We start from the raw sequence: 12,150 nt of genomic DNA, 5'->3' as shown, positions 1-12,150 counted from the left end.
GATTTATTGAGGCGGAGGCGGAAGCGAAAGTCCTCTCCTACTCCGGAAGAGGGCAGATCCTGCCGCACTAGTGCCTCCGGTGAAGGGGAAATCAACGCCGTCGTGAACAACACTCCTTCTTCACGTAGGGGGAGGCATCTCCATCTCCATCAACATCTTCATCAGCACCATCACCATCTACGAGATCAACTTCATCCTCCTCATAGTTTGTGTTTGATTGAACCATGGATATTGTTTTAAAGGTAGTTGTATGTTTGTGATTGATACTTTGTTTTTATTTGATGGAGAGATTATACTTTTAGATTGTGTTGTAACCATCATGCATCTGGTCAATATCATGTTTGGCACATGTGAGTAGTTCCCCATGTTTCTGAGGGCATAGGATGATTTAGCTATAATTTTAATATTTAGTTAAGTTTTTATCTTTTATATTATTCTATTTTGGTTTTATGCGAACGTTGAATCCCTATCAAGTGAAAATGATGTGTTTGGGCCTAATCAGGATACAGGTAGTAGGGCTGGTTCACGATCAGGCCGTTGACGGTCCAATCGACCCGATCTGATGCATATGCACTAGGAGTACAAAAAATTGCTTCACGTAAGGTGGGCTCGGTCAAATTTGGCCTGCCAAGCATGACTTTCCATTTGTCCACCTCCCAGGTCCTAAAAAAAAAGGTCCCAGCGGAGGTTGCTCAAAAAAAAAAAAGGTCCCAGCGGAGAAGCTGAGCAAAACAGCGATCCCCGGCGGCTAACCTGGATCCAAATCCCTACCCACCTTCTCTTCTCGATTTCCCTCTCCGTTGGCCAACATTTACAAGGGGCGTACAGATTCGCCGGAACCTTTTCCGAGCGTTTCCTCTCTTAATTCCTTCACCGTCTGTTCTCGGTGGCTCTGAACTGCGCAGAAGGCGGCGGTTTGGAGGACGGCGAGCCATGGGCGGGGGTGAAGACGGAGGGTCCTTCGATTTTCGTCGACTTCTTTTCGGTACGAACTCACTATATCTTAATCAATGAAACCGTAGAGCCGTTTACAGCACCTTATCTTTGTACCATGTATTTGCAAACGGTATTGTGCCTATTACATTTTGTGGACGTTCGTACCTGTGAGACCACAATGCAGTTGATGTGAATCTACACACAAAAAATAGAGTACCATACAAACATTTCGTTTATCAAGATATGCAATTTTATCTTTTGTGGGAACTGCTTTGCTGGATGTGGACTAGAAGGGTACCTTCTTATCCTATATTGGGGAGATATTTGATGCGTTTTTGCTAATTCCAGACGGTGCCATAGCTGGAGCAGCTGCAGGCGTTGTTGTGGAAACAGCTTTATATCCGATCGACACGGTAAAAACCAGGCTCCAGGTAAGTAAAACACAGGTTTACATTTTCAAAGATTGCTCTGAAAATTAGCACAAGTAAAAGGCTCTACTGTCTGATTTCTACAGGCTGCAAAAGGCATAAGTAAAATTGAATGGAAAGGCTTGTATGCTGGGTTAGCTGGAAACATTGCTGGTGTTCTTCCGTGAGTATATATATATATCAAAGAATAGCATGTTTCTTTTAATGGTACAGATTGTGTTTCATGTTGTCTGGTGCAGTATTGTCTGAGATCAGCTGTTTTCAAGCATTAAAACACCATGTTGCCTGGTGCAGTATTGACAGAATGTGTTTAATGCTTCGAATACCGGTGGACAATTGTCACGTCACAGAGGGAATTTTGAGCATTAAATTTACATTGCACATAGTCAGATGGAAAATTGAAACATAGTACATCAGATCAAGAGCATTGATAAAACCAAAAAGAATGCCCTGCAGTGGTACTCAAGAAATGGACAAAGCAGGCATTGTGTCTGTGGAAAATCTCATATGCAACCAATAATATGTAGATTAGCGAACAGCAAAACATCTAAATGGTGAGTGTAATTTAGCAAATGGAAATAGAATAAGTAATCAAAGAAATGATAGTTAAAATGACTTATTGTTCAAAGTAAACTAGATGTGAAGTGGGCTAGGCTATTCGAAGGAAGTGTGCTATATTTTGGAGGAATTATTAGGAGAAATATGGTTTACAAATCTTAATCTAACGACCATAATTATCTTAATCTAACAACCATAATTATTTGGGACAATGTGGACCAACATGAGCAGAGATTTCAAATCTCAGTGTATCACTTGTGTAAGATATATAGATTAGTTCTATTAGCTTGAAATACTTCAAATACTAGTTCTTTTAACTCACTATGAGCCATGCGTCAAACACTAGTTCTATACTTCTATTCACTTGCAATTCCATGTTGTCCTAGTACTGTATACAGAAACTCAGGATCTGATTTCCAAGGTTGATCTCAGTTTTTCCTGGATAAGTATTGCTATATATCCATGTTTGAGGTCATGCTTATATCATTATTATAATTATATTGCAACATATCCATGTTTATGTGCAATCTCTAACCAAATCCATTTTTTCAGCGCTTCTGCAATATTTGTGGGGGTATATGAACCAACTAAAAGAAAACTGCTGGAAATTTTTCCTGAATATTTGAGTGCTGTTGCTCATTTGGTATGCTAGCATGAAGCTAACCCATCATGAACTTGTCAATCTTCATTCTTTTCTAGTTGATTGCTGGATATTTTACTGCTAAGATTAAGAGGTTTTCCTTCCTGTTATTTTTTTCTCACCTTTGAACTTTTTTGTCTTATAAGAACTAAGAATCACGATGACATTGTTTTCTGAAGAAGTATATCCTACAGACTGCAGGGGCAATTGGAGGGGCTGCTTCTTCTCTTATTCGTGTTCCTACGGAGGTATGGTGTTTTTTTTTTGTATTTGACACCTACCTACCAATGTTTCTCAAGTTTGAATCGCATTTGACTCCATTCAGGTGGTTAAGCAAAGAATGCAACTGAGTGAATTCAAGTCTGCACCTGATGCTGTCCGCCTTATTCTTCGTAAAGAAGGAATTAAAGGTCTTTATGCTGTACGTATTTTAATTTTTAAATGTATTCCATGGAAAGAAACCTTCTATTTTATTTTATTAGGGAAATTGTAGTTAGGTTCCTATGACAGTTATAAGTTCAGTTGTTCCTCTGTTCCTTTTGTTTACAGGGCTATGGTTCTTTTCTGCTCCGAGATCTGCCATTTGATGCTATTCAGTTCTGTATATATGAGCAACTTCGGATCGGCTATAAACTGGCGGTATTAATCTTACTTATCCTAAATATCTTGGGACGAAATTTTATGTGCTTTGCTAAGTCACGACTTGTATTCATCTGTACCTAAGTGCATCTGTAGATAATACTCTGAATAGCTTCAAGCATCCTCCACCCTTTGTGTATGAGTCTTGATGCTTGATGGCAGCCGATTGATCACCTTTTGTGACTGTCTATACCATTAGATAAAAGTAAAGTGGAAGACTTATGATTATAAGACACACTTGAGCTATGAGAGTAGTGTAAAGGGAAACAGGACTCGCTGAGGGTTATAGACTAGTAGTGAGTACATTTGGTGATCAAGAGGACTGGAAACAAGACCCAATGCAGGGAGGTGTCATATACTCACATATATGCCGGAAAACGCAGCGAAGCATACTTCATTGAAGAGGACAGGGTAGTAGAGGTCTAAAAGTTGCACAATACTCTACAAAAGAGACATTATGAGAAATTTGTATGGTATGAAGAAGGACCATAACATGGATAGCTTGTGTGCAGTCGTTTGGTACGTACAACATGCCATCATGCATAACATAACATAACATAATATACACACGGCCACTAAAGTAGAAAACCTATTCAGGAACTGTATTGGTCATTAGCCAGAACTGCATTTTGTTTAGACTCTCCTAATTGAAAGGACAGGCATATTTCTAATCATTGGCATAGAAAATATCACTGGTTTGACATTCAAATAAATATGAAATACGGACACACATTGAATTTCTTGCACAAATAAAACGAAAAAATGCAAATAAACAAGAATGTGCAACCAGATGCCATTTTTGCAGTTGATTGAAGTAACTTGTGCTGAATTTATCCCTATATTGGCCTAAATTGAACATGAACGAATGCAAATGATTAACACTTGTCTGTGTGTGGTTCTCTGTTCTCATTCTGCAATATGCCATAGGTGATGTACCAGTGTGGCATGCACTGATGCACCCCCTTTTAGCAAAGTGGTGGCATAAAACACTACTATCCCTGCAAAAAGTGGCTGCACACTAGCTACTGCAGCACGACACCATAATCCATGAGCTATCACTGGTTTGCTTCTATTTGTGTTCTATGATTTAGGCCAACATAGGAACAAAACTCAGCACAAGTTACTTTGAATATCACATTTGATGCCATTCTCTTATGTTTTATCTTTGGTGTGCATATGTTTGGTTTCAGTGCATGCAGTTTTCCATCTATGATCATATTTACGTAAATTTGCATTGGTAATCTTCCAGCTATGCAAGTTTGGTTACCTGTTTGAACTTGAGCGGTTGCAAAAAAAAGATGAACTGTAGCAACTTAAGTTGTGCCTATGCAACTCATGATTTATGAGTACAAAGCACAACGGGAAGATTGTACAACATTTTTTTTCGCGAAAACGCAAAAAGCATTGTGTTTCGATGCATTGATAGAAAAGGAGTTTGTACACAAGTCCTAGGAAGGACCAACACCTCGCCATACAACTCAACCCGTGGAAACTAGTCTAGGGGAGCAGCAGGCGAATGCCTGGGCCCCTGCATGCGCCCACAACCTAGCCTCGGCCTTGATCGTGTCCAGCAGGGAAGCCACCGAGGGCTGCACGTTGTCGAAGACGGCCGTGTTGCGGTGCCTCCAGATCCACCATGTCGTGAGCATGATCAGCGATGAGGTGCCCCTGCGAAGTATGCTAGGGGTGGATCGTAGCACAGTCTCCCACCAGGCTTGTACAACTTGATGGCAGCAGCCTCCTCTTTGTTCATATCTGCCAGAACAAAGCAGCAGTCCATGAGTGAATAAGGAGTAAGCAGGAGCAGCATGCAAGCACAATGGCTGGCGGTGGTGTGAGCAGTCACCTGAATACCCGATCCCTTAGAGAACATCAAGTCTGATATAGCTGTCCAAGTTGCAGCAGTGGAGAATCATAACTTGCATAATCTGAATTCCAAATTTCTAAGCGAGCGGTGGCAGGGTAACGAAAAAGCGGTCCCTCCGGAAATGGTTGTGGCGCTGCTGGAGGAGGTACACCAACACATGATTGGGGGCATCACGTATATGGTTTTAGCTAGAACTCTGATAACATGGTTAACTCAGCGAGTAGTAGCATTCCAGTGAAATGTGGTGTAGGCAGTTATGTACATTTATCGATGGACTAATAGGCCAAATACACAAGAAAGCTACCCTCATGTCTAAGATTATCATGGTTACCTAAGCCCAACTTTGGATGTTGTAGTTTTTTTTTCGAACAACCGCGAGGAGCACTGCCTTTTCATATAGATTGAAAGGAGAAAATTATGTACAAAAGCGAGCATTTTTGTTAGAAGGAAAACAAGGACCAACCCCTTAAGAGAACTTCCTAGAAAAAAACTCATGGGGGGGGACGAAATTGTTTGGCTCAACAGCACAGAAGGCCTGACGACGCAGGTTGATGTCAGCGAGCGTGAGATGAGTCACCTCAATGTACGTGAGGCGCATGCCAGTGAAGATCCACCGATTACACTCCTTCCATGTGTTCCAAAGGATGTAAAGGAAAATATCACTCAGCTGGCGGCGCTGCTGCTTGGAGACTTAATGGAGCATGGCGCTCCACCAGTCGTCAATTCTGGCAAAAATCCAGGCGGAGCCGCCTTCAGCGAGATGTCATCTGATGCAGTCACAACATGATTTCAGACGGCAGCGGTGAATGGGCAGTCGTTGCATAGGTGGGTGGCGCACTAGTGGGCACTTAGGCATAGCTGACAAATCGGGTTGCGATAACCTTGGTCATTCTTGTGATCAGATATTTGCCACTAGCAAATTAATTGAGCCTAAATATAGTTATGAGAAAGTGGTTAGTTTAAGTACTGTTGTGTAATGAACATAACTGAAACTCCTTAAAATTGCTATGACTTACTGACCATCCTGTATGTAAATGTTCATTGGATCCAGGCAAAGAGAGACTTGAAAGATGCAGAGAATGCAATTATCGGTGCTTTTGCTGGTACACAACCCTCTTTTGGTTTTATTCTGTTTTTCATTACTCTCTTAATATCTAGCTAAATTTGGCCTTGTTCATCATAACCTTCTACGAACAATTTTATTTTCAGTATCTGTAACTGGCAATCTTCATATTGTTAGGTGTATTTACTGGGGCTGTAACAACACCCCTTGATGTCTTGAAGACAAGATTGATGGTTCAGGTGAATCCTTGTGATTCAACATTTCCGATGAAACACATTTTTTGCTAGTTCAACATTTTCTCCATATTACAGGGACAAGCAAACCAGTACAATGGAATTATTAGCTGTGCTAAAACAATTCTACGGGAAGAAGGTGCAGGTGCTTTCTTGAAGGTAAACAGCAGGCAACTGGATGGTTTATTTATGTTAGTTACAATAACAATTAATATACAGGACACATCAATAGTTAACCTGAAAATGGCGTAAACTTTACTGTCTCTTGCATTTCAAATACCTTACCTGAACATTCTCACTTGAAATGTCTTGTCATATACTGCAGAATAATCGAGACAACCTAGAACTTTCACTTCTATGAGTTATCTCTGCTGGTGTGCACTTGACCAATGATGTTCTTCCTGCAGGGCATTGAGCCAAGGGTGTTATGGATTGGCATCGGTGGATCCATATTTTTTCTTGTACTGGAGAAAACAAAATTGATTTTAGCTGAGAAGAACAACCACAAAGAGGCCAAACACAGACTGTAGGTTTTGTATCAAGGCAATTTCGTAAGTATATGCAGTGACCAGTGTGCCCTAGTCCAGTTTAGGAGCTCCAGTTCACATGCTTGTACACTGCCTTTGCACTGTAGAATTTGCTAGGGCAGTTTTCATGGGGGTAGCTTGTATACCCTACCTTGTTTTTGTAAGAAAAAGATAATGTTTGTTCTTAGAAGGGAGATGACACTTTATTCCGTTACAAACATTGTCAAAGCAGCCAGAACAGTAGCTTTCAGGGGTTTTATATTGGTCCTACAAGATGCCCAAAATACAAGTACATTGGCTTTTCAACAGGCAAAAGCCATAGATACTGTGCAGATGTATCGATTGTTTGACTTTGACTGAGGATGATACAAATTTAACCAGGAGCGCGACGGCCAGGCTGGGCACCGGCGTGTGTATGCGGTGAAGCATCAGCCATCAGGTAGGTCGCCTCATGGCCCGTGCTTGGTTCACGGGCAGAACTAATGGGTCCTGGGACCTCAATTCTGTGAGGATCCAGTGGTTTGGCTTTCTGAGCTAAGAAGAACTAATCCTCACCTCATGGAAAATTCGATCACGATGAAGATGGGGATTGATAATGATCCCGGTTGGTGGTAAGAAATGTGACAGCCAGAACAAGATACATTTCGGGGAGAGAGCACCACGTAGACAAAAAAAACACAATGTTCCAAAAGATTCCATAAAAAAGCTCTATGGTACTGCAACCCGCTTAAGAGCATCTCCAGCCGCGTCCCCCAAATCGCGCCGGATTGAGCGTTTGGGGGACGTGTTTTGTTCGTGCCGCGTTTGGGGGACGTCGCTCCCCAGCCGCGTCCCCCAAACGCCTCCCCCAAATATTTAAAATACTTTTTTTTGGCATTTTTATTTCAATTTCCACAAACTAATACATAATTGGGAACGTGGTTTACACGAAGACATAGTTAGGAACATGGTTTCGACAAACTAATACATAGTTGGAACCGTGGTCGACACAAATATATAATATTGCAAAAAAAACTAAACCTAACTAGGCCGGTCATCGCAGGTTTCGTGTGTTCGCTGCCAAGAAAGAACACTCGAGGGCACACCCAGTCACCGAAACTGGAAAATCCAGCTGGTGACGGTGCCCTGTTGGTTCTTGCGAGGAAGAACAGCCAGAAACCTCCGTGCATGTATTCGCTGCGAAGAAACAACACTCAGTCGTCCTCCTCGTCGGTGCTGTCGCCGTGGTAGTCCCTGTCGTTGTGGTAGTTCCGGCGGCAGCGCGTCTCGTCGAAGACCTTGACGCTCATGTCCCTGTCGCCGAAGTAGGAGAACAGGAGGATGAAGCCGGCTTCGAGGTTGTGGTGGCGCGCGAACTTCTCCCAGCCGATGTTGAGGTACATCTTGCCGCGCACGTCGTAGATCGCGTCGACGATCCACCGTAGTAGCCGCACGAAGCCTCCCACAGATGCATCGTGCGCGGGCAGTCGTGGCCGGCGACGTACTCGGCGAAGGAGTCCGGCAGCCTCTGGATGCCGCGCGGGTCGCCCTTGAGGACGAGGACAAACTCGAACAGCACGTCCGGCTCCACGTCCATCTTCGACGATGAAGACGACGGCGTGGGAGGCGACGGCGAGCGTTCAGCTCTGCCGCGGCCACGACCACGACCACGGCCGCGAGGTCGGCCTCCGCCTCTACCAGACATAGCGGCGAGTCTTGTTGAGATCGTGGCGGCTAGGGTTTGGGAGAGAGGCGCTAGGGTTTGTGTGTGAGAGGGACGATGAGAGGCGGCCCTTTTATAGGCCGGAGGGAGGCGGAGGAGCGGTGGCGCTCATTAACGCCGGCACGCAGAGCTAGGCGCGACGGGACGCATCGCTGCGCCTCTGCGGGAACTGCACCGTCGCTGCGGGAACTGCACCGTCGCTGCGCGCCAATAACTCCCGTCGCGAGGTAGGTGACCTCTCGCGACGGTTAGGTTAAAATTTATTGTGCCGCTGACGGGTCGGCCCCGCCACTCTCCGCCTCGCTTTTCGTTGTATCCGGCGTCCCCGGAGCGTCCCCTGTGGGACGGGGACGGGCTCGGGGCGCCGGACACCGTATCGGGCCGCGCCGGACAAAAATGGGTTTTGGGGACGCGGCTGAAACAGATTTTTTGTCCGGCGCGCCCAAATTGCTTTGGGGACGCTTTGGGGGACGCGACTGGAGATGCTCTAACTACATAAAGACCCTGAAACAACATAGAAATTCTGAAGACGAGGGTAACAACTTTGGTACGATTGTTCATTAAAAAATAATTAATTAAGTCCGACGTCGTTTGATTTGGCAAAAGGAGATCAGTAGCTGCAAGTGGTGCGAAATTGGAGCACCGGCCACTGAGCACGGATATCCATACAATATTCGCAGTTCAATTTTGCTTCCGATTTCTTATTTCTTTCTAACGTAAAACGAACCAAAAGTTGGCATCAAGGTCAAGCTGACGTATGAGGCGGCTAATGAGCAAAGCCTCCTTTAATTGCTGGATGAAAGCTGACCTTTGAGGCGGCTAAGGTTCAGGAGCTAAAAGTGGATTAGAAATTTATAGTAAAGCATTAGCACACCCACATCCATGTTCATGAAAAGAAAAGAAGATAGATATGTGCACGATAACTATTTTCACTCTCACAAAGTACTACTTTCTTCGATCTGAAATAATTGTGGAAACTTTAGTTTAATTTTACTTTCTTGACCCATTGCCAACGTGTGAATGTGTGTATTGTCGAGCTCCTTAAATGGTATGAAGTTGCAATGTTAACCCTTCCTGTTTAGTGGAATCAAACTATTCCCTTGCACAAAATCTAGGCAAGGGATTACCTAGATGGACAGTTGGGCACGGACAAGAGTTCAACAGCCCAACCTTGTCCTATCTTCCAACCGACACACAGCAAATAGGGGCAAGTGGGTGGCACACAGACACAGTCAATGAGTCAAATACAGCAACAGTTGCGAGCCTCCGATCGAGCTGATAATCAGCAGCTGATGGACTTCACCAAGCCCATGTGATCACTGGGTCACCGCAGCCATGTTGCCACGTCAGCGTGCGGTGTCGAGCCCGTCGCAACCACCATGTTGAGGCCAAACCACCCGAGCCAAAGCGAAACGGGGTTCTGCCTGCCGCAGCCGCTTACCAGGTTGCAGAATTGATGAACAACCCCTAACCCACAGGTCACATCATACACTATTTATGGATTATGCCTTCCGTTGCGTTTTACATGTACCCCTCCGTTCCAATTTATGTTACGCATAATTTTACATGAAAGTTAAGTTTTGTAAAGCTTAATCAATTATACAGTAAAATATATTAACTTTATAATATGAAATCAATTCTACTAGAGTTAGAGTGAAAATACTGTTATATTATATACATTTCATACCGTAGATAATAACAATTTTTGCTATATAGTTGGTTCAATTTACAAAGCTTGACTTTAACTAAAATTTATATGCATCATATTTTAGGACCAAAGGAGTATGTGGATTGCCCAGAAGCCAGACCAATAAACTAGTTTTCTACTACACAATTCTGCGAATAAGCCACACATGTATTTTAAGATGAAATTTGACCCAGAAAATAAGCAACAATATCTCGATAATATGTGCTAACTAATTGATACTATTAGATTAGGATTGAAAAATGCTTACCAGTGATACCAATTATATACCCAACAATTCTTATACATGGATTATTTTTCGGTCAAAGAAAACTTTCAAAAAGTGTGCGTGACTTATTCATTGGAATATGGGGGGCATTATTTTTTTATTGTATATGTGTAGCCTTATTTAAAAACCATTACATGCTACCTACTTTTCAAATTATATGGCATGTTTTGATTATTCAGATTTATGCTTTGACTAGTGATTAATCTAATAATGTGTACTTTATATTACAGTATGAAAAATACATCGTTAAATCATACTAATTTTTTTTGGCATCCTAGTTTTGCACATTTTAACTTTACCCATGTATTTGATCAATAACATATGGTAAAAAACTCATAAAAATATACTGATAGAAACCTTGATTGTACTACAAGAATTCAACAGTATAAATTTTACTCCGAACAACATATAAATAGCGATAGTCAAAGTTGAACATTGAAAAAGATGTGCACCACGTAATTGTAGACAAATGAATTATTCAAAAAATAATGGACATAATTTAACTGTCCATGCTTGACCCTTGACCGCCAATTTATCTTCTGCTTTTAAATCACTGGTTAGAAAATCACGTCACATAAAATTACTTTTGAATACTCTCCACCATTTTTAGGGACGGTATACATGATCGCCATAAACAACAATGCATAAAAGAGATAACATTTGATTACTTCTCTAACTTCTTTATGTCCGAGGTCAAATATGAAGTACCCAAGATTCTTGGAAAAAATAAATCATGGGGCGACCGAAGCTATGAACACTCAAAAGGCTATCTTCAGTATTGGACACGTGAAGCACCTAGCTGGATGGTTTGCATAAAACTTTTTACAAGATATTTTGGCATCTTATGGGTGAGGAAGCCACTACTGAGGTGTTGAAGGCCATTGACTCATGTGCTATCTCGAATAGGTGGAATGAGGCAAATATTGTACAAATATTTCACGTTGAGGCGGTGAAAGAATTTAGGCCTATGAGTTTGTGCAATGTGATCTACAAAATTATAGCTTGAAGCTTCATGGGATGATTAAAGTGATTTCTCCCCTGGAAGACTAACACTACGGGAACTAGTCGAGCTGCCGACGGCCGGCGGCCGTCGGCACAGCCTGCCTCGCCGTCGGCCCTCGCCGTCGGCACAATACGGCCTCGGCACATGTAACATCTCAAAAATTCAATAAAGAGATAAAGAGAGAGTTTCCAAAACACAAAACTGAGAACCAACAAAAACTTCATCAAACAAGTGCTATGCATGTTTTTCATCTTGATCATTATGTTAAGTGTGCGTTTTTGCCATGATGAATGCTTGTGTGTTTGCAAGGGTGCTAAAACCCTAGTACAAGGTCACTTGGTCAATCAAACAAAAGGAAAAATAAAAGAAGAAAGAAATGAGAAAAATGCCACACACACTCACATATGAATTTGGCCAATTTTGCAAATACTTAACCTAGGCCATTTTGGCTTGCACCATTAGTTCTAATTAGGTACTAAACACTTAGTATCACTTTTAGAATCAAAGAAACTCAAATTGAATCAAATTTGAAATCAAAAACAACTCACATGCACTAATGGTCACTTGTGACAATTATAGCC

At 42.4% G+C, this 12,150-nt stretch overlaps 1 protein-coding gene across 1 annotated transcript; it reads left to right on the top strand.

Annotated features, from left to right (window-relative positions):
• Nucleotides 1–897: 897 nt before the first annotated feature.
• On the top strand, nucleotides 898–6,934 carry LOC124708168 (S-adenosylmethionine carrier 1, chloroplastic/mitochondrial-like). Its single transcript, XM_047239857.1, has 11 exons — nucleotides 898–985; nucleotides 1,285–1,367; nucleotides 1,451–1,527; nucleotides 2,475–2,565; nucleotides 2,757–2,810; nucleotides 2,888–2,983; nucleotides 3,112–3,201; nucleotides 6,120–6,171; nucleotides 6,309–6,370; nucleotides 6,443–6,523; nucleotides 6,772–6,934. The coding sequence occupies exons 1-11, from the start codon at nucleotides 934–936 to the stop codon at nucleotides 6,892–6,894; spliced, it is 861 nt and encodes a 286-aa protein (XP_047095813.1). The 5' UTR covers nucleotides 898–933; the 3' UTR covers nucleotides 6,895–6,934.
• The last annotated feature ends 5,216 nt before the right edge of the window (nucleotides 6,935–12,150 follow it).

The sequence above is a fragment of the Lolium rigidum genome, chromosome 4, assembly GCF_022539505.1.
Source record: "Lolium rigidum isolate FL_2022 chromosome 4, APGP_CSIRO_Lrig_0.1, whole genome shotgun sequence".
Lineage (NCBI taxonomy): Eukaryota > Viridiplantae > Streptophyta > Magnoliopsida > Poales > Poaceae > Lolium > Lolium rigidum.
This window is presented reverse-complemented; position numbering and strand designations above follow the sequence as displayed.

Coding starts and splice junctions, on each gene's coding strand:
- LOC124708168 (XM_047239857.1), top strand. CDS start 934: ATGGGCGGGGGTGAAGACGGAGGGTCCTTCGATTTTCGTCGACTTCTT. Junction 6,371..6,442: donor AGACAAGATTGATGGTTCAG/GTGAATCCTTGT, acceptor TCCATATTACAG/GGACAAGCAAACCAGTACAA. Junction 6,524..6,771: donor GTGCAGGTGCTTTCTTGAAG/GTAAACAGCAGG, acceptor TTCTTCCTGCAG/GGCATTGAGCCAAGGGTGTT.